Raw genomic sequence first — 26,594 nt, 5'->3', positions numbered from 1 at the left:
TAGTTTTAGTTATATTGGATTATAGTTTTGACTTTCCGTTCACATTACAAACGACCCCTCAACTTCGGTTATATTTACACAACGACCCCTTAGGTTTACACTTTTTCAGGGGTTAAAAGTGTAAATATATAATTTTATTAAAATAAAAGAAACTAATTCCACCCGAATTTATAACGGGTCTTATCTTCTCGCTCGGTGCGAGTTAAATTTTTTCGAGACCACCGTTCAATTACAAAAAAATCTTACGAACCCGACGGGACTAACTATACGCGAAACAGACAATTTTTAAAAAAACGCTAAACATAACGACAACCCGTATCTTCCCGTTCGCCACGAGTTAAATTTTTTCGACAGCAGCATCAGACTCGAAATAATTTTATGAACAAAACGAAACTAACCACGTTCGAAACAGACACTTTTTAAGAAACACTTAACACAACAACAGCCCGTATCTTTCTGCTCGCCGCGAGTTAAATTTTTCCGACAGCACCGTTACACTCGAAAAAATTTATTGAACAAAACAAAACTAACTACGTTCGAAACAAATACTTTTTAAAAAACGCTTAACACAACGACATATAAAATGGCGCTTAACACATGGGCCGTGTTCCCCTCTGTAAATAGACAACGCTACGTTAAATATGAATACGCAGCCCGAAAGCTCCTGCCGCAACGCGCGGCCGGTCCGGACTAGTTATTATTATTATTATTGACATTGATATTGATTTATTATTTTTAATTATAAATATAATTTATTTTTGATATATGCATATAACCATCAATCAATCAATCAATAACCATCAATAATTATCAAAAATGAAGCAAAATAGACATGTTAAAAGGACAATAAGGATGCGACGTGGCCACACCTATACGATGCCATATGGCACTTATTGGTTCATCACCATTTTCAACCCCCATCAGCTACTGTGCATCACGCCAAAACTAGTCTAAGGTTTTGCTCTTATTCTCATTTTGTCTTTCCTCTGATCATCCCTCAAGCATTTAACTAGGTATTCACTCAAATTCCTCATTATTTATCTTCAAACAACAATACAAAACAAATTTCATAGCTTTTCAACAAAAAACATGGAACTAGATTTTGGTTCAGAATGCAGCAGTGGGTGTGAATCTGGTTGGACTTTCTACTTAGGACATTCGATGTATCGTAGCGATTTAGTTGAAAAATACAAATATACTGATAAAGAAGATGATGATGATGATGATATGTCAATGGTTTCAGATGCATCTTCAGGTCCACCACATGTAGTTCAAGATCAAGAACAAGAACAAGAATTCAGCAAGCATAATAATGGCGTTTTTAATGGCTGGAAAAAAGAAAAGATTTTTATCACAAAAGGAAGAAAGACTCAAGATTTGACTTGTTTTCTTGATGAAACAGCTAGTTCTTCTTTCTTCAACTTCTCTCATGTGATTACTTTCTTTAAGTTTTGTTTCTGTATGTTCGTTAGGCCCCGTTTGTATTGAATTCTGGCAGAATTGGAATTGAATTTAGACACGCATCGCGTCTAAATTCAATTCTAGTTCTGCCGGAATCCAAATCCATGAGCCAAATGGGGGCGTTACATTCTTGCTAGAAAAATGATTAATTTAGAATATTCACCAACAGGCAGGAAATAACCAAGCTTCATTGGGGGAGAGTAGTAAGGTAATTGCAGATGATTCAAAAGAGCATTTTCAGGGTGAATCAAGCTTCCAAGATCAATTTGGAGGTTTTAAATCTTGTGTCTCTAGTACTCGATAAAACAAAATCAGTTATGTCCCACCTGTTTAATTTTCTACTTTTAATTATTACAGGAGTATTTATAGTCCTAATATAGTTATAGTTGTTTTTTTAAGGAGTCCATTCTCAATATTGTGTTTTTGTTATGTGCAGATGATATGAAAGCAGGTGGGGATGAGTAGTCACTAATGGCCAAAACATACTTGATCAGAAAAGTATGTGAAGACAAATAAGCATATATTTTGCATCATATTTTGTGGGGAAAATATTGTATCAACTATTTGACTAGTTAGTAGAAACGAGGTAGGAAGTACCGAAGTAGTAGTAACTAGGTAGGAAGCTTGCACGTTACGACGGGTGGTAATATAAATTTATCTTTTTTTTAAAAAAAAAACATCAAAAAAAAAGATGATGATGTCAGTATGATGTTAGCGTCAACGTAACATCATCATCTGTTTGGAAGTTATTCCACATCGGTCATGGACAAAAACAAATATATGCATATAAGTCAAAGGGGAAGTCCCTCTATCACCAATTGACTTTAGAAAAGGATGGACTCTTGGACTTATATGTTGTACATGTTGTTGGACTATACGATTTATCAATTCTGTCATGGTATCAGAGCTCAGGTAAACGGTTTTACAAAGCGAGTCCGAGTCAGGCCCCCATGTGTGTGCCGCCGTCGCTATAAAGAGATTGAGTCAGGCCTTCTTCTTGCCGCCATCTCTACAACCGTTCCACGCCTCGATGTGAAGGGGGCGTGTTGGGAAGTTATTCCACATCGGTCATGGACAAAAACAAATGTATGCATATAAGTCAAAGGGGAAGTCCCTCTATCACCAATTGGTTTTAAAAAATGATGGACTCTTGGACTTATATGTTGTACATGTTGTTGGACTATACGATTTATCAATTCTGTCATTCATCCATAACTATTCACTTACTCCATACAACAACAAAAAAACTCAATACCACATGCGTGGTGTATGAGGGAGGTGAGATGTAGACAATTCTTCCCATATCTTTGAATAAAGAAAAGTTTCTCCACCCAGAGTCATACACTCCAAGAAGTAGAGAAAGTCTTCCCTTTCTCTCTCTCTTCGACGAAGAAAGAGATTGCTTCCGAATGGACCTCCAGCCAATAGTTAGGAAAGATTTTAAAATAAAATAAAATATAGAAAAAAAAACATGAGACGCCGTGAAAACGGTAGGATCAAATTTCTATGGGTTTTATCCTGCACATTAAATTTAGACTCCAAGTGACAATCAAGTCGCCAATAAATCAACGCTTGATATTGACTCACTTACTCCATGTATTAGTATATAGATATAAGATATTTAGCTGCAAAATGAGAGCAACATAACAAGCAAATAGATAAAGTTTTATCTATTAAGGCCGAAAAACAAAGTAACAAAAACATCAAACTTGCAACAACAGATAATGAAGACCAACTGTTTTTTAAAAAGAAAAACAAAAACAATTTATATAAGTAACATAGTGTTTACATATGGTGCACGGTTGTATTTTGTCAGTTTAGAATTCTACAGAGTTTAATGGGCTATTGACAGTAAACTAGTCCATCCAATATATGTATTGATCATCTTATGAGATGAACAATTAATCATCATAAACATATGGGTTGATTTATTTTTATTCAATTGGACTTTGGAGACACTTACTCCAAAAGCCTATTGCTCTTGCACCAGAAAATGGCAATAACATATAAGAAGATACTCCCAATGGTCCCACCACCCACAGTCCATAAAAATTTACGCATACCGATTTCCTTCAATGCTTCATTGTCATCCGCAAACAGATCGATATGAATATTCATTCCAAACACACCAGCAACCACCACAAACGCGCTCACAACCAAAGTTGCAGTTGTCAACATAACACCCATTTGCAGAAGATGATTCTGCTTGTCATCAAGCATTATGTTGATGTAATCTTCTGTGTCATCCACATACTCCCTCAACTGCACACATTCACACACATATACAATCATAATTATATCTTAAACTTCATTTCAAAAGATAAACATTGTCTGTCATATGAGTCATACTTACAGTGGATAATTTATTCAGAGTACCATCAATTTGAACAAAGTAAGCCTCCAACAGCATTTCAAGTTCCTCAATATCAAGGTGCTTGCTATTACTCCGTGTTGTACTAGTGCGGGTCCCACGGCTGTCTCTTCCAATTGTATTAGCTCGATAAAGATGTTCATGTGCATCCTCATTCCCATCGATTACACCCTCAGCTGGAACTCTGGTATAACATTTTTATTTACAAAGACAAAATTATTTAATAATAAGTATGGCAGTATTAAGAGCAAATAGTTAGTCCAAACACAAACCTGTCATCATTTTCGGTTTGAAGAATCTCTTCATCCATGTCCTCTTCTTCATTTATAAATGAAGATGAAGAAGAATTGTCTAGTTGCTGCTCCAGTTTGTCAGTTAGATACATTTCCGCCATATCTTCATCATCATCGAGCAAATGCTCTAATTCATCCCTAACCTGAACAAAAAAAATATACATCCAGAACGAGCGTTATACAGAGTCAAACCCAAAAGATCAATATTAGTCGAGTTACAAGGTTGAACCGACATACCTTCTGAACACGTCCTGTAATAGCAACCAACCGACTTTTAATTTGACGGACACGTTCCAAATTGAGAGTACTAATTTTCGAGGTCAGCTTATCCAGTGCTGGATGAGCTTCTTGCTCCAATGTCCTTGCCTAATTTGACATTTTTCCAAAAATCAACATCAATAAAAAAGATATATAAACTATACACACGGAAGAAAAAGACATCCATATAAACCTGTCACTCACCTCATTATCCAATGAACCACAAGCCGCCTCAAGGCATGCTTCGAGTGAAATGAACTCAAAAGGAAGAAGCTTTGGTCCATCTCGTTTATCAAATGAATGTTTGCCGTCAGCTTTGACCTCGTGACCACTCTCTGGGACACTCTCAGCTGCTCTCGGAGGACTAACTTCTCTTGAACGTGATTCTCCCAAATCATACAAATGTGTCCAGTCATTATCACCATCTACCATTCCCTCCTAAACAAGTTACAACAGCAACAGCATTTAACAAGAAAGCGGTCCACATAAACTTGCTACAAGCAAACTTTTCACTTACTGATTTGACTATAACTAGTAGCTGATTTTAATCAAATCTCGCTTCTTTCAGTAATATACAACTATTTGATTTATTGCATGAGATATGAAATATAATTCCATTATCTACAAACAAACGAATTTTTTTCGCTCTAGTTTAGGGTAGACAGTAAACAACCATCATCATTCTTTTTTTTTACAGCGAATGGGATCACCTGAGGGGGACTAAACCACCCGTTGCGATCATCTCCCGTTTCGACTATGCCGATGTAGCGATAAAACCCCGCCCCCATCGCTGCCCGAGAGGAAACCTTGAAACCGATCGAAAGACATGGCCAAGTAAAACCCCCCTCCCCTTTACCCCACAAACGATATGGGAAAGGTGCCATGGCCCATGGGTGGATACTTCATGTCAGGGATGAAATTGTGTTTTTAATATGTAGCCAAACGCTGACCTCCCTTAAGGGAGGCAAGCCACCAACAGCTGGACCACATCACAACTTCACAAGCATCATCATTCTGAAGGCAAATGTTTTGATTCAAACACATTTGATTAGTTTTATCCCATTCTGTACACTCTAGAAAGTTACTTGCTGAAGGCATTTGTGAGTCTATTTCATTAAACCTAATATGGAGTATGAAATTAGGGCATATTTTTCAACTAATATTAGGCAATAATCAGCTTAACGTATGTTTCACCTGTGAGCAATCAAAATACTTGATTCAAATGATTTCAAAAAATTCTCCAAAAAAATAAATAAAAAAATTAAATAAACTGATAGAACAAATTTAAATAGAAAACCTGTTTAGAAGCGTGATGATGACGCAAGATACGGCGTTGAAGTTCATCAACAAAAGGAGTAACAGAAGGATCTTTAGAATTAAGCAACAAAACCTCTTGAGCAGTAATTATAGCTTTAATATGCTCAAGGTTAATCACAATTGCTCGTTCTCTACCAAGTACGGTAGACGGATACGATAGAATCGGGTCAAGGATCCGAAGATCACGGGCAGGTAAACCTGTACGGCGCATGATAGCATGTTTACCGGCTTCGATAATTTGAGCCTGACCGGTGGAATCGAGAAGAAGCCATGGACGGATGCCAGCTGCTTTTTTACGAAGAGCTGGTCCACCAACGACGTTCAATTGAGTAGCATCTTCCTGTGTGCCGGCGGCGAATGCGAGGGCTACCGGAGGCGGAGGATGAGTCAGCCTCATGAATTTGCGGTTTCAATGTCTCGGAAAGCAAGTGAATTGTTCCCTTTTGTTTCTCAACTTTTTATATTTAATTAGCGAAAGGTAGATGACTGATGTGTGTTGATAGTGTAAAATCAAGAAATTTTGTTATTTAACATGATTATATACAATATTGTTTTTGGTTTAATTCATGATCAATCGAAAGTAAATTCTTATTAATTTTCACAAGTGTGTTAGAGTTACAAGAAGCTACGGGTTAAATTTATAGCACAAACCAAATAAGGAAACAATTGTTGCGACTTGCTGGCCAAGTTGAAGATCGCATTTAGGTACCCCAAGTCGCGATTCGCGACCTCCCTTAATTCCCATACTCCAACCTGCTCGAACATGAATCTCGCGTACTGACATCCTTGGTCGCCTTTGGTGAATGACCCTCGCCAAACGAGAGGTCCCCCTGCACTTGTTCCTTCGAGTTTTTGTTCAAAATCTACAACCTTAATAAAAAATCGATCAAAGAAAAGCAAAAACTGAAGTCTTGAGGTCGATCACGATGGGATTACATAAATCCCAGTGGGAAAATCAAATTTGGTTCAGATGGTCAAGATCTCGGTGGGATCATTGATGTCGGAAGAAAATCTGTTTTTTACTTTTCTTTCATGGCTTACAATATAGATTGGAATACCTGCTCTGCTCTTGAAAGCATCAAAATACGAAAATTAATGAGATTTCTTTTGAGTTGACTATAGATTAAATCAATTCAATCGAGTAGATTGGATGTAACCAAGTTAATGTCTCGTGTCGTTTACATTCTCATTATCTTGTTGTGTGATTGTTGCTTTTTTGAATTATTAATCATTTGGGTATGTAACTTGTGTTTATACCTAAAATGTAGTGTAGTGTGTTAGAGAATAAAACCGTAATCACGACTTTATTATAACGCGGTATTTATATTACAAATAATCCTAATCATCTAACCAACCCCTAATGGACCCAAGCCCACATATTGGACTTGAGCCTAACTAATATGTCTAACATAAAACCCGTAATCACAACTTTATTATAACGCAGTACTTATTGTTACAAATAACCTTAATCATCTAATCAACCCAAATGGACACATGTGACGACCCGGAGATTTTCGAACAAATTTAAACTTAGTCTTTATATGATTCTGATACGATAAGCAAAGTATGTAATGTTGAGTTTAGAAAATTTTAGAAACGATGTTCATATATTCAATTGACCTTCGACTGCTCTCGACGATTCACGAACAATTAATTGTAATTAGATATGTGTGTATGTATATATAAATAATAATTCGAAATTGATAAGGCTAAAAAGGAACATATATTTCATAGCAATATCCCTCCTAAATAATAGGTTTTCATATGTAATTGTATTATATTTTCATTGTAATTGTTTAAATAAATAAGTGCGAAGACAAAAGGCGAAAACGAAGATTTGAAGACACAAACGTCCAAAAAGCTCAAATGTTCAAGATACAATTCAAAAGGTTCAATTTATTGATGAAAAACGTCTAAAAATGACAAGAGTACAAGTTACAAAACGCAAAGTACAAGATATTAAATTGTACGCAAGGACGTTCGAAAATCCGGAACCGGAACATGAGTCAACTATCAACGCCCGACGCAACGGACCAAAAATTACAAGTCAACTATGCACAAGAATATAATATAATATTTAAATAATTATATAAATTATTTATATATTATATATATTTAAAAATTATGTCGACAAGCTATGAGACAAATGATCCTGAGCTGGATTTTCAAACTCCGCGACTCGCGGAGTTTGAAGGCTAAAAACTCCACGACTCGCGGAGCTGTCAGAAATCAAAACTCCTATAAAAGGTCACGAATTCTGCGAGTAAAAAAAATATAATAATAATAATACTCCCTAGTATAATATAAATAAATATATATATGTATATATAGTATAGATTAGTGTTATATTAGATTAGTTTGGGTTATGTAAAAGTTATTTTTACGGGTTTTTAAAGTCGGAGCTCTGTCCGTGTAACACTACGCGATAAATAATCAATGTAAGCTATGTTCTCCTTTTTAAATTAATGTCTCGTACTTAAGTTATTATTATGCTTATTTGAGCCAAAGTAATCATGATGTTGGACTAAATATTAAAGACGGAGTAATTGGGTTTTGTACCATAATTGGGGTTTGGACAAAAGAATGACACTTGTGGAAATTAGACTATGGGCTATTAATGGGCTTTATATTAAATTAACGATACCTCGTTAATTTAATATAAAGGTTATGATTTGAAGTATCTATATATAACCACATACGCTTAATCGGACACGATGGGCGGGATATTTATAAGTACGAATTATTGTTCATTTGACCGGACACGGGGATGGATTAATAGTCAATGAACTCATTAAAACAGGGGTGGATTACATTCAAGGGTAATTGGTGTAATTGTTAACAAAGTATTAAAACCTTGGTTTACACACAGTCGATAACCTGGTGTATTCATTAAGCAAAGTATTAAGACCTTGTTACAGTTCGAATCCCCAGTTAGTTGGAATATTTGACTTCGGGTATAAGGTTAAATTTGCCGAGCAGTTTATAATTATGACCGATGAACTATTATGGACAAAAACCAGATAGGTTTCAAATACATCCAGGACAAAGGACAATTAGCCCAGGACAATAAATTAAAATCAAAACGTCAAACATCATGGTTACGGAAGTTTAAATAAGCATAATATATTTTATTTCATTTTTCCTCGTACTTTTATTTATTGTCATTTCAATTATTGTTATTTATTTTATATTGTTATTTAAATATCGTCATTTACTATACACTTCGCTTAAAATATAAATCGACAAACCGGTCATTAAACGGTAAACCCCCTTTTATATATTATTATATATAATTATATATATTTTGTACAAATATAGTTGTTTAAAAATATAGTGTGCAATAAGCCCGCTCCCTGTGGAACGAACCGGACTTACTAAAAATTATACTACTCTACGATTAGGTACACTGCCTATAGTGTTGTAGCAAGGTTTAGGTATATCCCATTTGTAAATAAATAATTAAAACTTGTGTAATTTGTAACGTATTTCGTAGTAAAATATAGTACTATCACGTACCCCCACGCTACCACATCAAGTTTTTGGCGCCGCTGCCGGGGACTTGGCAAAACGCTATATTTTTAATATATATTTGTATAAATATATTTTTAGAAAAACAATAAAAAAAAAAACACGTCGAATTAAAAACTGTACCAGAGTTGAATTTTGGAACCCCGCGACTCGCGGGGTTTGCTGCTTGAAATACCGCGACTCGTGGAGACACTCTGACACACGTGACAGAACCCTAATTTCACATTAATTACGGATTTTATTATTATTATTATTAATAAACCCTAATTAGTTTAATTATTATAATTAGTTTAAGTTTTTTTAATTAAATTGTATTTTAAATTTTAATTAGTTTTATTATATGTAAAATTAATAGTTTTAATAAATAAATAATATAAAAATAATATTTTTATAAAAATTGTACTTTTACAATTTTTTGTATATTTTTATATTTTATCCCTTTTTAATCATTTTAGCGTAATATTTGTATTTTTAGCTCATATTTAGTTTTAAACTTAGTTTTTGCCATAGTTATTTTTACTTCTAGATTTTTAGGCTTTGCCGTAAAATCCCTTAAGTGCTTTTTCTTTAGACTAAGATTTAGGTGCTTTAGAATTTTGCGACGCCGTTTTTATATTTTAGTATCTTTTTAAGTTATTACCATTTGGGATATAGTTTTTCTTTTAAGCTTTAATATTTTTAGACGCAACTTTTAATTCTTAGTTTTTAATTCCTTTTTAAGTTACGACGCGCTATTTTCTTATTTTTATTTTTCGACGCGCATTCTTTTTCTTCCTTATTTCTCGACGCTTTAGTTTTTAGGACTTAGAAATTTTCTCTATTTCTTATCTAATATCTCAAACAGAAAGAAAAATTATTTAAGTGGTTAAATTAATGGACGTTGACAATTTTCTGCTTCGTAGTAATAGTTGGATTTGTTAGTGGCTGAGTTGTGAGCTTCCGATTTAAAGGGTTCTGGCTCCCTGCTGCATCTTTTGGCTATTCGAAACGTGGGCAAAAGCAGAAAAGTCTATTAATTGGACAACTTATATAAGTTTTTCTATTTTTATAACTAATAGGATAATTAGTAAATGCACCACATTGTAGCTAAAATTTGGCCATCGCAATAAAATGGAAAATTTTGAAAACAAGGCTATGGAAACTCTTTTTGATATCCAAAATCAATTAAATCAATACTCTCAAACGAGTGTTGATGACAATTCGTTCGGTCAATTTTGGATCACGAATGACGAAACAATAACTGGTTGTGAAATCTGTGGAGATTATCACTCAACATGGGAATGTTATTATTACGTTCCTATGAAAAATTACGCACCCACGGAACCTGAATGGAATGATTATGAAGAATACAATTCAAATTGGGATTATTCCCAAGAATATATCCAAACTCAACAACCAGTAGACGAGGAAAATTACATGTCTGAAAATTTATTAGACAATATGAAAATCAAACTCGAAGAACTCAATGCTCAAAATGAACAAATGAGAGAGTTTGTAAACCGGCAAGCTAAAACTCTATCAGACTACACACCTGTTGATCTGAGGAGTCGTGTGCAAGAAAATCTCATATCATCGAATTTTGATGAATTCGAGAGCTCCGAAATCACCAACTATCCCGATGATACTTTTTATTCAGTCTTACCAATTTCACAACATATCGACACATTAGCCTCTACCGACGAAATCATCGATCCATCAATGTATAAAGAAGAAGTAAGGGTAACAAATTGGTACTCTTGGGAATACGATAACGTTGAAAATTTTACCCCCAAGGCCAAACCGAACTTCACCATTCCACAACCTTCCAACCCAATATTCTCAATAGACGAGTCATCCACCGGAAATGAACTACGAGCTGTAATAGATAATGACACCTCGAATTTCACCCAATTGGGTAATAGAGGTGAAAACTTTGATGTCGAGAATAAAAAGAAGGAAACGTTAGAAATTGTCCACCCTATAATATGTATGTCGGTGTATATCGATCCATTTGACCAAGAACCAGAAAAGAGACATATCCATTTACTAAAAGCTACACTTAAAAAAGAATTAAGTAGTGACAATCGGGCGAGTCTAAACTTTAAACCCATTGATATATTATACACCACCCGAGATGTAAATAACTGGCTCACTACTCTAATTCGTGGAACTTATTCTACCGACTTCACATGTCGTCAGCTAAGTGTGGGGAAGTTTAACCCCACTTAATGTTAAATTAGGGGTTCGGGTTAGTGCATAACTCGTTAACAAAAATGCATGATAAGTTAGGATAAAAGAAGTTTTTTCAAATATTAGTAAACAGTTCAGAAAAGCAACCGTTTTTGAAGAAAAACATGTGTGATAAAACAAGAAGGAATGAACGATGAGGTGCACCATCTATCATCCTGCAATTTTATGGTATCTTTAACTACTTTCTACACTAATCACCCTCATGAATTTATAATTAGAGTCTGATTTCATGCAAATGAGGGCATTGCATGATCTTAAGTGTGGGGAAAGGTTATAAATTCTCTCGGATCTATTCTTGGCTTATTTTCTAAATTTTGTGAAAATTTTTAAAAAAAAAAAAAAAAAAAATTTCAACTAAATGAATTCAAAATCATGTTTATACATATTTATGAACGGTGAAAACTAGGTGTTAATACCGAAATTATCGTTACCTCGGAAAGGACATAAATTGAGAAACACCCTAAAACAATTGAATTCATTTAAAATGGAATAAATGAGAATAAAAAGGCAAAGAAAGAAACTAAGTGTGGGGAGAATGTACCAAGTTATTCAATTAAAAACTATATATCACATGTTTCTGTAAAGTTATTGCAGGTGCTTTTGTTTTGGACTAAATTAACTGTTTTACCCGATTTACTGTAATATATTTGAAAGAAAAGATGGATCTACACGATGAATCAATTCCATCATTAAAAGGAAGTAAAGTCTTCCGAAAAAGACACGCGCTTCTTGATTTAGGTCATGAAGTTGTCGTCCAGACCAGCTGTAGGTTGACGAAAAATCTAGAAAAGTCATCTCTAAAATCAGCAGAAAATCCACGGACCTCAGCATCAAACAGGGTCGCCAAGTGGTCAGATTTATCCTAACCATGAGAAGGATTTATCTCGTACAATGGGGGGGCACCGTGCAAATTAGCTTGATAAGACTAATGAATCAGATCCCCAGAAAGGATAATCTCCTTAAAGATCAAAAATCAGCTTTTAAGCCTGATATTACTCAATCCTTGAGATTGACCTTAAAGATTGAGAATTACAAACTCATGGAATTCAATGATATCTAAACTCGAGCTTGAACGAGAAAATATTTTGATCAAAAATAAAACCGATTTGTTTTCTGAAAACCCATTTTCAATGCGTTCATTACCTTTGAACGTAAAATCCTAGGAATTTACCTGGAATTCGTTAGGTCACCTGAACCAAATCGGGTGTCAACCGTAAGAACGGTGGTTGCATAGCATGGTCGGAGACAGGACCTTGTGCCAGACTGAAAAATCATAGGATGATCTTTACTATTGCTCCTACAAAGGATAGTAATAGCATCCGACACGTTTATAGACCATAATCAAAAGCAAGTCATGGGACATTGCCTTAACAGTTTCTTGTTCATCGCTTTCCTTTACAACCGGACGGTAGTTTACCGAAAGGTAATATACGGAGCAAGTATACTGGACGTGTTGCTTTCCCAATACAAGGTTAGCAAGTGGGTAACACAAAACCACTAGTGTTGAGCTAAAATTTTCAAATCTGAAACCCACACAACCCACAAAAATAATTTGCAAACACCGGTGAAGGGTTATTCCGGAAAACTTATCTAGGGTAAAAACTAGATTGAATTTTCAAAAGATCTAATGTTTTCATAAAGATCCAATTTTCTTACGGATCTAAATTTTCATAGTCATGTAGGACTGTAAACCGCCTTTCAAATGTGCACTTTGCTTTGGAAACCGAAAGTAAATCGGCTATTTGATTGCAAGTGTCGTTGACCTAAACCCGAGGCAACTGTGGATGACACACCCACCTTAAACCATGGTTCTATCGTTACTATCATTGTTTATACCACCATATCAAAATCACTGATGTACAAAGTGTGATGAATAAAAAAGTGATTCATGTATGTTTTTATTTCAAATTTTGTATTGCTTGAGGACAAGCAACGCTCAAGTGTGGGGATGTTTGATAAGGCTAAAAAGGAACATATATTTCATAGCAATATCCCTCCTAAATAATAGGTTTTCATATGTAATTGTATTATATTTTCATTGTAATTGTTTAAATAAATAAGTGCGAAGACAAAAGGCGAAAACGAAGATTTGAAGACACAAACGTCCAAAAAGCTCAAATGTTCAAGATACAATTCAAAAGGTTTAATTTATTGATGAAAAACGTCTAAAAATGACAAGAGTACAAGTTACAAAACGCAAAGTACAAGATATTAAATTGTACGCAAGGACGTTCGAAAATCCGGAACCGGAACATGAGTCAACTATCAACGCCCGACGCAACGGACCAAAAATTACAAGTCAACTATGCACAAGAATATAATATAATATTTAAATAATTATATAAATTATTTATATATTATATATATTTAAAAATTATGTCGACAAGCTATGAGACAAATGATCCTGAGCTGGATTTTCAAACTCCGCGACTCGCGGAGTTTGAAGGCTAAAAACTCCACGACTCGCGGAGCTGTCAGAAATCAAAACTCCTATAAAAGGTCACGAATTCTGCGAGTAAAAAAAAGATAATAATAATAATACTCCCTAGTATAATATAAATAAATATATATATGTATATATAGTATAGATTAGTGTTATATTAGATTAGTTTGGGTTATGTAAAAGTTATTTTTACGGGTTTTTAAAGTCGGAGCTCTGTCCGTGTAACACTACGCGATAAATAATCAATGTAAGCTATGTTCTCCTTTTTAAATTAATGTCTCGTACTTAAGTTATTATTATGCTTATTTGAGCCAAAGTAATCATGATGTTGGACTAAATATTAAAGACGGAGTAATTGGGTTTTGTACCATAATTGGGGTTTGGACAAAAGAATGACACTTGTGGAAATTAGACTATGGGCTATTAATGGGCTTTATATTAAATTAACGATACCTCGTTAATTTAATATAAAGGTTATGATTTGAAGTATCTATATATAACCACATACGCTTAATCGGACACGATGGGCGGGATATTTATAAGTACGAATTATTGTTCATTTGACCGGACACGGGGATGGATTAATAGTCAATGGACTCATTAAAACAGGGGTGGATTACATTCAAGGGTAATTGGTGTAATTGTTAACAAAGTATTAAAACCTTGGTTTACACACAGTCGATAACCTGGTGTATTCATTAAGCAAAGTATTAAGACCTTGTTACAGTTCGAATCCCCAGTTAGTTGGAATATTTGACTTCGGGTATAAGGTTAAATTTGCCGAGCAGTTTATAATTATGACCGATGAACTATTATGGACAAAAACCAGATAGGTTTCAAATACATCCAGGACAAAGGACAATTAGCCCAGGACAATAAATTAAAATCAAAACGTCAAACATCATGGTTACGGAAGTTTAAATAAGCATAATATATTTTATTTCATTTTTCCTCGTACTTTTATTTATTGTCATTTCAATTATTGTTATTTATTTTATATTGTTATTTAAATATCGTCATTTACTATACGCTTCGCTTAAAATATAAATCGACAAACCGGTCATTAAACGGTAAACCCCCTTTTATATATTATTATATATAATTATATATATTTTGTACACATATAGTTGTTTAAAAATATAGTGTGCAATAAGCCCGCTCCCTGTGGAACGAACCGGACTTACTAAAAATTATACTACTCTACGATTAGGTACACTGCCTATAGTGTTGTAGCAAGGTTTAGGTATATCCCATTTGTAAATAAATAATTAAAACTTGTGTAATTTGTAACGTATTTCGTAGTAAAATATAGTACTATCACGTACCCCCACGCTACCACATCAGAAATATAATTTAAAGTATTATATGTTGTTGTTATTAAAAATTAATAAAATAAAAATAGGATATTATAATAATTATTATTTAAAATATATCTCTATATAAATAAAGTATATTAAAAATAAATATTAAATGATTGTAATACTCGTTTGATGTTACGATTGATATTAACCAAACTAAATTCAAACTTATATGATTTTAAAATAAACGGTGATCCGAAAATGGGTTTTATAAATTATAGACATATTAAAAATGTATTTAGGAGCTATTTATTAAATTTTAAAATTTTTATATTTTACCCAGAATTAAGAAGGACAGTTGATTTAATTTTTATTTAATAATTTTAAACAATTAATGACGGTTTTTATAAAATAATGGTTAGAATAAATACTTATTTCAAGATTTTTAGGAAGACCTTTATCTGCCACTGATGATCAACGGAGCATGAATTTCAACCCGTGAATGAAATAGTAGACGACGGCTAACAATTCACACGTTTATATCTTAAAAACTATAATATATTTAAAACCTTGTGCATAATTGATCGATTGATATGAGAATTAGTGTGGTTGACTGGTGTGTTATTTTCCTTTCATTATCAACTACATGAGTGTAATTAGGATTCGTGTACTGCTTTCTATTTATCTATCGTATTATGTATATACACACATGTTTATAGATGAGACAACTTGCAAACTTCTATCACTATTCTTTTCACAAACTACCAGTTTCTAATTCCTTTCATGAACTCAATCAATCATCTTATTCCCGTTTCTATCTTCTCCTTTTATTAACCCACTTTGATTTTCTTTTTATATTCAAAGAACACCAAAAACAAACATCACTATTTTTCTACTCAATCACCACTTTTCGTTTTAAGTCACAATCTAACCTTTATTATACTTATTATATTACTATCATCTATTTGCACTATCCTATATATCTACACATATCACATACAAGATTGAGGAAACCCACCAACACCATCACTACCTTTTAAATTGTATCTATCTATTAATTCAATGGAGACCTCAATTTAATAGTAATCATTTTTCATCTCCTCCTTCAATATTATTTATAATAGCCATGAATACAAATCCCATATCATACATATTTGGCAACCAAACTATTACACACCTAAATATACATAGACTGTATACGCATTGCTCATCTCCTTCCACCTCCGAACTACCCTCATCACCATTACAAAATCGCCACAATCATGGTCACCATAACCATCACTCGCCATCTTTCTTTCTTTTTTTTTCCTTAATGCACAACAGCCACCCAAACATCCAACACAACAACCATCGTATAGCCTATTGATATTTTTGTACTCCTGCTGCTACGTTTGTTTACTTTGATTAGAACCAAACCCAGGACTATTTGTTGCCGTTACGTTCGAACCATTACTACTTGGTTGATCGCTATTAATGTTTTCTTTCTGTTATAATTTAATCACAAATCGCCACCCCAAACCACCATGAGACACCACCCTTTGTAGATCACCACCTGCATCAACCTTCTTCCACCACCATTCATCACACTAAACCGCCACACCGCCATCACCAACTCTATAATTTCTGTTCGAGTTTCAATCTGGTACGTGGGTAAACCAATTATCGATCTGTTAAGTTTTCTTTATCGCTTTATGATCTTGATTCATCTCTGATAACCCCTTAAACAAAAACGTAACTGATAATAAAATTCTAGAGACAATGAATGATATTGATGATCCTGTGATGGTAATACGATTGTGATGTGCTTCGATGTCTTCTACAACGATTTTCGTTTCTTCTATTAAAATAAAAGGAATATGATGAAAAGTTATAGTTATGATAATGATATACTCCTATAATGATATCATGAGCTGTAAAGATGGTGATGATAGTGACTATTTGGGTTTCTTAACGAATTTAATACAATTTGGGGTCAAGACTTGCGAACCATCCAGAGGTTATATAGATGTAATCTGAGATTAAAACCGAAAGAAATAGATAGAGCAATGGTTAAAGGTGTCTTCATTAAGCGAAAGGTCTCAAGTTTAATCCCGGGGTGTAACATTTTTTTTTAGAAAAATAAGGAGGTGAAAATAAGAAACAGAAATATAATGGTATAAGAATAATTAGATCGAGTATTATTCAGGAAAATCGAAACAGATAAATGGTTAAGGGTGTTTGCATATAAGCGGGAGGTCACGGGTTCGAATCCCATTTAGGGCATTTCTTTATAGAAAAAGCTATCAAAGGGGTATACACTCTTATTTTTAATCCTATTATTATTAGTTATTATTATGTTTATTATTATTATTATCCTAATTATTATTAATATTATGACTATGACTATTACTAGAATAAGTATTATTATTATTATTATGATTGAGATTATCGTTATTATTAATATTATCACCATTATTACTATCATTGTTATAACTATTAAATAGAGATTATGATTTTAAGTATTATTATGATTATTATTGTTACTAATATAATTATTATCATCATTAATGTTAATATTATTTTTATAAAAGTTATTATTCTTATTTTTTTTAAATGATTATTACAATTGTAGTTATTGCTATTATTATTATTATCATTATAAAGATATTACAACTTTTCATTTATTACTATCAATATTATCTTAATAAATAAACATTAGTTACGTAAAAATATATTTAATATGACATAACTATATTAATACTTTTATAATAAATATTAATTATTTATCTAATGTATATATAAAATAAATACACTTAATTAATTAATAAAACCTATAAATTATTAATATAAAAATTATATCACTAATAATAATATATATTTATTCGAGTACAAGAGTATGTTTTAATACATATATGAATAATATAGGTTCGTGAATCCGAGGCCAATCATGCACTTGTTCAGTGCCGTCGTATGCATATTTTTACTACAATATATCGTATTGTGAGTTTCATTTGCTCCCTTTTTAAATGCTTTTGCAATATATATTTTTGGGACTGAGAATACATGCGATGCTTTTATAAATGTTTTACGAAATAGACACAAGTAATCGAAAACTACATTCTATGGTTGGATTATTAAACCGAATATGCCCCTTTTTAGTCTGGTAATCTAAGAATTAGGAAACAGACACCCTAATTGACGCGAATCCTAAAGATAGATCTATTGGGCCCAACAAGCCCCATCCAAAGTACCGGATGCTTTAGTACTTCGAATTTATCATGTCCGAAGGGAGTCCCGGAATGATGGGGATATTCTATATGCATCTTGTTAAGGTCGGTTACCAGGTGTTCACCGTATGAATGATTATTTTTGTCTCTATGCATGGGACGTATATTTATGAGAAATAAAAAGCTTGTGGTCTATTAAAATGATAGAAATGAATGTTTATGATAAACTAATGAACTCACCAACCTTTTGGTTGACACTTGAAAGCATGTTTATTCTCAGGTATTAAAGAAATCTTCCGCTGTGCATTAGCTCATTTTAAGGATATTACTTGGAGACAGTCATGGCATGTTCCAAAAGACGTTGCATTCGAGTCGTTGAGTTCATCAAAATTATTAATAAGTCAATTATAGTTGGATTTATTATGAAATGGTATGCATGTCGTCAATTTTTTATGTAAAGAAAGTTTGTCTTTTAAAAACGAATGTGTGACAACCCGGAAATTTCCAACCAAATTTAAACTATAATCTTTATATGTTTCCGACACGATAAGCAATATTTGTTAAGTTAAATTTCAAGAATTTTAAACTATGTTCATACATTCATTCAACCTCGACCAAGTTCCAACGATTCACGAACCATTAAACGAATATGATTATATATGTATATGTGTATATATATTATAACTTGAAACGTAAACAAAATATTAGATTAAATACTTTATATGATTGTATCTGTTTCAAAATGTTTATCAATGGAATTAGAAGATAAGATCAAATGATTGAATTATCAGATATATTGAATTATGATTACAAGTCTCTGTTGAAAGGCCCACGTTGATTTGAGAAATCTTTCCATTTTAACAATATTCGGAAAATGGTAAAGTGATTTATAAATAAGAACAAATTGTCAATCATTGAGAACTAGACAAAGGATAGTGGAAGATTGAATCTCATAAAGACTCGATTGATCTATTTAGTTTCAAACGTATAAAAACGTTTTCAGTTTAAAAAGAACTTTATTATTAAAACTTATATAACTTTTATAAATATCTAGAACCACGTTTGACAACTCATTACTTAACTAGTATGATAAAGATAACGATATTTATATTTTATTTTATATATATAACGATTTAAATTAATATTATATATATTTATACGTGTATTATACGTACATAGTTTTATACTTTTACTATACTTAAACTTTACCTTTACTTTACTTTAACTTTAATAATTTACTTTAATAATTCATACTTTAATAATTCACTTTAATAATTTATACTTTAATAACTCACTTTAATAATTCATACTTTAATAATTCACTTTAATAATTCATACTTTAATAATTCACTTTAATAATTCAAAAATCTATTATAAATAGAATTCAATAGGTTTCATTATTTCATAGAAACTTGAAAATATTTTTCTCTAAACTCTCTCAATCGATTTACATATATATATTTACTCCGTATTATTTCAAGATATTATTAGTATACATAAAATATTACGACGGAGTGCTGTCCGAGTGATTTCGAAATTGTTTTTCGAGTGGGATAGGATTAAGAAAATTATGGGTTATAGCTATGGAGGTGATTGAGTATGGTTCATGGGTATGCTCGTGAGGTCAATATAGTGTTTATCATTTCCGTTGCGTCTACGTACCTTTCCTGCAATATTGAATCTCAATATTGATACGTGAGTACTCATAATTTAAGTTTTACATACTAATAGTGTATCCCTGACTAGTGCTCGAGTATTTAGGATTATGCATGCTTGTACTTTTGATATTGCCCTTAGACAGGTTAGGTTGAATCTTGAATTAGTTACACTTGCGGTTGAGATAAGGTATAAGATATGCATGTCCTTGGAAAGCTAGCGAAAAATTAAGAACTTTTCCTTTAGATATTGAATGGTTTCGATGAACGGATTAGAAGTTATAATCAATTGAATTTTCAATATTTTTATTAAAAATGATTATTATTATCGTCGTTTTTATCGTCGTTCTAGTTTTATCTTATTATTATCATTATTATTATCTTTATCAATAAAAGGGATTTATCATTAAAAATTGTTATTTTTTATTATTATTACTATCGTTATTATCGTTAAAGTTATAATTAGTATTATTATTATTATTATCCAATTATTATTATTATTATTATTGGTATTATTATTATTATTATTATTATCATTATTAATATATATATCATTATTTAAAAATGGTTATTGTTATTATTATTATTACTATATTATCATTAAGATAATTATTAGTATTATCGTTAATAATGTTATAGTAACTATCATTATTAATATTAGTGTAATTAAAACAAATATTTGTAACACCTAATTATTTTGATTACTATTATTATCATTATTATGAACACGATATAAAAGACGATTAAAAGCTATTAAACGAAACGATTAGGAAATAATGGGTAAGAGTATCATGATGAAATTAAAATGTTATAAGATATTGATTTAGATAAAATTATCGTTCTTATTATTTTTATCATTACTATTATTATTAAAAGTATCGTTAGTATTAAAACTATCATTTTAACAAAAATTATCATTTTAATAGAAATGTCATTGTTACTATAAAATATCATTATTATTATTATTTTAAATAGAATTATTATTTTAAAGATAATATTCAAAATTATCGTAAATATTAAAGTTATCATAATTAGAATTATCGTTTTATCTAATGCCATCTTAGTAATTATAAATATTGATATTTTTATAATATTAATTATTATTACAAAATAATACAACTTTTACTTACTATCATTATAGATATTATTTTATCAAATAAATATGTGATACAAACATATTTTACTACGTGTAATAACTTACTTTAATAATACCTATCATATTATCTTTATGATATTAAATGAACCCTATAAATTTTATTACTTAATATATATATAAGTATATTTTATTATATAAATTTAATATAAAATTTTATTTATTAATAAATAAATTATATTATTTACTCTAATAAATCTTTTAAAAATATTTAAAAATATAAAACAACGATATTTAAACTATATATTAATCATGTATAGATTTTTGGAAATTATTTTGAGTCAAATTTACTTTTGTTGACTTTTGCATATTAGTCTCGAGCATTAGAATTGTGGTACACTATGACTTGACCTAATTTGTTAGACAAATATTGACCAACACATAAATATATATAATTAATTTAGGTTCGTGAATCCGAGGCCAACCTTGCACTTGTTCAATGACGTTATATGTATTTTTACTACGAAATACAGTATGGTGAGTTTCATTTGCCTTTTTATCCTTTATATTTTTGGGACTGAGAATACATGCGCTTTTATAAATGTTTGACGAAATAGACACAAGTAATTGAAACTACATTCTATGGTTGAATTATCGAAATCGAATATGCCCCTTTTTATTAAAGTCTGGTAATCTAAGAATTAGGGAACAGACACCCTAATTGACGCGAATCCTAAAGATAGATCTATTGGGCCTAACAAACCCCATCCAAAGTACCGGATGCTTTAGTACTTCGAAATTTATATCATGTTCGAAGGAGGATCCCGGAATGATAGGGGATATTCTTATATGTATCTAGTTAATGTCGGTTACCAGGTGTTCACCATATGAATGATTATTTTTGTCTCTATGCATGGGACATATATTTATGAGAACTGGAAATGAAATTCTTGTGGTCTATTAAAATGATGAAAATAAACGATTATGATAAACTAATGAACTCACCAACCTTTTGGTTAACACTTTAAAGCATGTTTATTCTCAGGTGTTAAAGAAATCTTCCGCTGTGCATTTGCTCATTTTAAAGATATTACTTGGAGTCTTTCATAGCATATTTCTAAGAACGTTGCATTCGAGTCATTGAGTTCATCAAAGATTATTATTAAATCAATTTATAGTTGGATAGTGGATATTATGAAATGGTATGCATGCCTGTCAATTTTCGATGTAAAGAAAGATTGCCTTTTAAAAACGAATGCAATGTTTGTATAATGTATCATATAGAGGTCAAATACCTCGCAATGTAATCAACTATTGTGAATCGTTTATAATGTATATGAACGGGTCCTTTCAGAATGCAATGTTTGTAAAATGTATCATATAGAAGTCAAGTACCTCGCGATGTAACCAAATGTAATGTATTCGTCTAGATGGATTATGACGGGTCATGAAAACACAAGCCCACATATTGTACTTTTGCCTAACTAATATGTCTAACACTCCCCCGCAGTCCGAGCGGCGAAATCGTGAAAGCTCGGACGGGAAGAAAACACTAATATTGAAATAACGTTAACAATTAAACAAAAATAACTCTTTTTTTCTTCTTCTTATGTGTCGCATAAAATAAACTGATATTCGTTTATTGAGTTGCTGATTTCTTGACGGCTTCTCCTTTTCCGTCGCGTTTTCTTTTCTTTTATGTCGGGACTTGTTGTGCTTAAGGATCAAGTGCCACTTTGATATGTCGCTTTTGTCAACGATAATAGTATTTTTCAATGTTGCAAAAAAGAATTTTGACTATATCCTCTTTTTTTTTTTCTTTTTTTCGGAGGAGTTTGTAACCTAATCAAACTAGACGGATCAATCTCACGGTAATTATGATTGTACTAAGTTCTTAAATCATGAATAATTGAAAAGATAATAATAAATTGTCATAAAGAAAATACGGTGGCAATAAGAATAAAACAAAAATTGATTTTGATAAATAGAATAGAATAGAATAATTATTTAAAGTAAATGAATACACAAGAACGAAAGCTGTGGAATTGGACCATATCATAACAGATGGCGGTGGTATATAAGAAAGATGCTAGGTTTATTATTATTGTTGTTAGAGAGTAAATTGGGAAATGGAGAATTATGGAAGCAAAAGAAGTAGGATGATCCCTCCGAATTACCACAATTGATTGGTGATAAGAGGATAACCAACATGAAACCGAAGCGGCTATCCTTATGCAAAACAAGCTACGATGTAAAAAAAAAAACATTATAGAAAAAGAAACGCAGTCAAGCAAGACGCAACGATATCGACCAATATCAGTCTATTCGGTGTAACAAATACAAAAAAAATATGTTTTAATTGTCTTTTTAATATTCATGTTTTGTTCCAGTCCGAACTTTCGTGATTTTGCAGTTCAGACTGCGGGGAGTGTTAGAGAATAGAACCCGTAATCACAACTTTATTATAACGCGTCATTTATAGTTAGAAATAACTCTAATCCTCTAATTAACCATAATGAACCCAAACACACGTATTGAACATGGGTCTTATGACTAACATAGTGAACTTTTAATTAATTACCTTGTAGATTGCATATGATATGAGTGCTTTACTATGAGTAAATGAGAATCTTGCATTATAGTCACCACTACTATCACTAACAGGATTACCAAAGCAGATATCCCTAAAAAAAATTTATGAAAAAAAAAATAAGGTTTTTTTACGAAAAAATAATAAGGTTTTTTTTAGTGTTTACCCCCCTTCGATTAGTTTCGCCCCCTCTCGAGTCGGGGTCAAGTTCTGCCACTGGTTGTAAACTTGTATTGTTGTTGATGTATCATCTGCTATGTAAGCTTCACAAGTTTTTGCATAAGAGAATCCAGACCAAGCAGGTTGATCATAAAATTTTCAAGAAAATATAATCAAATTTACATTTACATATCTATCTGAAACATTGATAATAATAACATTGACAAGCCCAGCTGTAAATGATTCATCTCTAATTCATGTAAGCTCAAATCCAAGGCAACCATTAATCTTATGTACTAAAATAAGTAAAGTTAATGTTATGTTTAAAGTAAAGTAAAAAAAAGCTACTTTATGTTAATGATTGTATAAATAAGAGCTGGACAATGTTGAACAATCCCATAGAAATAGGAAAAAGTACAGTAAAAAGTAACAAAATAACATCTGATACAAGTGCCATATTATGTGCATATATTCGAATCTTGATTTGAAGTCACCACTCCTGAGTCCTATCTGTTAGAGGATTACCGAACATATAACACTCAACACTAAATAAGAAAAACAAAAAAGAAATATTTCAATGTCGATCATTGACCAAATAGTACAAATGATGCAAGTAGCCATTGATTAATATGTACATTGATGATCTGTGGAGTTTGTACAACTTCATTACCTACAACAATAATCTGAAACCTACGTTATCGTATCTAGATCACATAGCACATAGGTATAATTGTATAAAGTATAGCAGTACATATAAAGTATTTTCAAGTACCATTATACATTCATTTCAGTTTGCGTATTTAAATATAGATACACTGCAATTTTCCCCTAGTGCTTGTATGTCATGAAATATACCTGTTCCTTCAAAATTTTGTATAGGGCAACGTATGAAATCAGTAACAAGCCCAATTTGAAGGTTAAGTATGGTGAATTATAAATGTGTATTTTGATTAAACAGCTTATATGTCATGTACAGTATATATATTGATGCTACAATATATGATAACGGAAAAACGGAAAAGTAATTTTAACAGAGAAATTTTCCTCAAAAATTTGTCAGAATACATTAGTGTTTTAAGATTTTTAACTTCGTGAAGATTTATCCATATATGACGCAGATAGGTATAGAGCCATGAATTTATTCTCGAAAGGTCAAACTAAACTTTCAAAACAATTTAAAAAATTAATGGTCCAGTTTTTTAATAACCTATTACTCCGTATAATTCAACATCATGTTTTAGTATCATATGCTCGTAATAACGCAGAATACATTTTTTTAAATCCAGAGTGCACTTTAATAAAGCAAAATACATAAAATAAACTCGTTTCTAATACCCAACTTTATCAAAGTACACTTTAAAGCAAAATACAGTTTCACTGAAGCAAATCATCAAACACCTTGTGATCAAAATACTACCATTTGAACATGTCATAATCCCTAAACCCTTAAACCTAGTCATCATCAGATACACAAACACCATCACCTTCATACCCATTACCTAAATCATAGATCTTCATCCAAACATCATCCGGTACCGGAACAACCGACAATCTAGGCTGTCTAAACAACCCAAATTCCTTGTAATAATTCTTCAATTCTACTTTCATTTCCTTCAAATCCACGTGTCTTCTCATCTCCCCAACCGCCTTCACGTCAACAGCGCCACCACCATCGTCATCTTCGTACCACTCACGGATGACCGTAACAACACCGACTATACAACGCGATTTGGTACCGGAATGATAGAAGAAACAAAGGTCATGAATGTGTAGGGATTTTAGGTGTTTGATAGCTTGATGGTTTTTGACACCGTCCCATTTAGAAACGCCGCCGTTTGATGCTTGGTCTTCCCATGACCATTCACCCGGTTCAGTTTTTAGTAGCCAGTAGTGCGGTTTCCCCATTTTCTGTTTTCTTTTATTTTTGGACTTTTTATTTTTTTATCATCAGGCTCTTTAGTATTGTGGTTTTTTTAAAGGGGGTCTTGTGTTGAATTTTGGCGGGACTTGTTTATGATCTTGGCGCCAATTACAATAAGCAAATGATCTATCATATTTTTTAAGACACAATATGCATTAACATGTTTTTTCAATCAGTTTGAAATTACTTACAGAAATTTAATTACTCACGCGTTCATCTCTCGTAGTTGCATAACTGCCCCTAACTATTGTCCTAGAAAAAATTCAGATTAATCCGAGAGCATGGCCGGTAAAAGATGCAGACCATTACGAGCTGATCTACAACTTACTATTAATATGCATTAACATGTTACACAACTTGTTAATATATACAATTAGAGTAGATGTGTAAAAAATGAGTAGATGTGTATAAAATGATGGTGATATATTAGTGTCCTAAATAGATACACAAAATACAATTGAAATCATTTTATTTTTTATACCAACCTATCATTTAAATGTATTTATTATCCAATATATAAATTCATAATAAAATAATTATATTATATTGATTATTTAAATTCTAATGTACTACATATAACTTATTAAAAAGACATCTTTATTGGATTAATCAATTAAGATTTAAGATTTATCAACACAATTTTTCGATCAATTAGGGTGATAAATTTATCAACATTATATTTTTATACTGCAGATAGATAGATATCATAGATTATAACGAGTTAAGAATACGTGAGCGTTGTTGCAGATGAGGTGTTACATTTAAAATTTCA

General features: G+C 31.9%; 3 protein-coding genes across 3 annotated transcripts; 1 reads left to right on the top strand and 2 right to left on the bottom strand.

Moving 5' to 3' along the window:
- The first annotated feature begins 1,060 nt into the window (after window positions 1–1,060).
- On the top strand, window positions 1,061–2,077 carry LOC139904509 (protein SOB FIVE-LIKE 5-like). The gene is made up of 3 exons (XM_071886425.1): window positions 1,061–1,431; window positions 1,631–1,775; window positions 1,898–2,077. Exons 1-2 carry the CDS (start codon window positions 1,090–1,092, stop codon window positions 1,763–1,765), a joined length of 477 nt encoding a protein of 158 aa, XP_071742526.1. The 5' UTR covers window positions 1,061–1,089; the 3' UTR covers window positions 1,766–1,775; window positions 1,898–2,077.
- A 1,161-nt stretch (window positions 2,078–3,238) lies between these two features.
- LOC139845322 (magnesium transporter MRS2-3-like) lies at window positions 3,239–6,194 on the bottom strand. Its single transcript, XM_071835577.1, has 6 exons — window positions 5,681–6,194; window positions 4,588–4,821; window positions 4,363–4,491; window positions 4,105–4,268; window positions 3,815–4,016; window positions 3,239–3,723 (listed from the first exon to the last, which is right to left on the bottom strand). Exons 1-6 carry the CDS (start codon window positions 6,095–6,097, stop codon window positions 3,421–3,423), a joined length of 1,449 nt encoding a protein of 482 aa, XP_071691678.1. The 5' UTR covers window positions 6,098–6,194; the 3' UTR covers window positions 3,239–3,420.
- An 18,993-nt stretch (window positions 6,195–25,187) lies between these two features.
- LOC139845321 (uncharacterized) lies at window positions 25,188–25,823 on the bottom strand. The gene has a single exon (XM_071835576.1). The coding sequence runs from the start codon at window positions 25,804–25,806 to the stop codon at window positions 25,354–25,356; it is 453 nt and encodes a 150-aa protein (XP_071691677.1). The 5' UTR covers window positions 25,807–25,823; the 3' UTR covers window positions 25,188–25,353.
- Window positions 25,824–26,594: the final 771 nt, after the last annotated feature.

Source organism: Rutidosis leptorrhynchoides, chromosome 4 (genome assembly GCF_046630445.1).
Source record: "Rutidosis leptorrhynchoides isolate AG116_Rl617_1_P2 chromosome 4, CSIRO_AGI_Rlap_v1, whole genome shotgun sequence".
Classification (NCBI taxonomy): Eukaryota; Viridiplantae; Streptophyta; class Magnoliopsida; order Asterales; family Asteraceae; genus Rutidosis; species Rutidosis leptorrhynchoides.
Note: the sequence above shows the minus strand (reverse complement) of the source record. Positions and strands in the feature narration are given on the sequence as shown.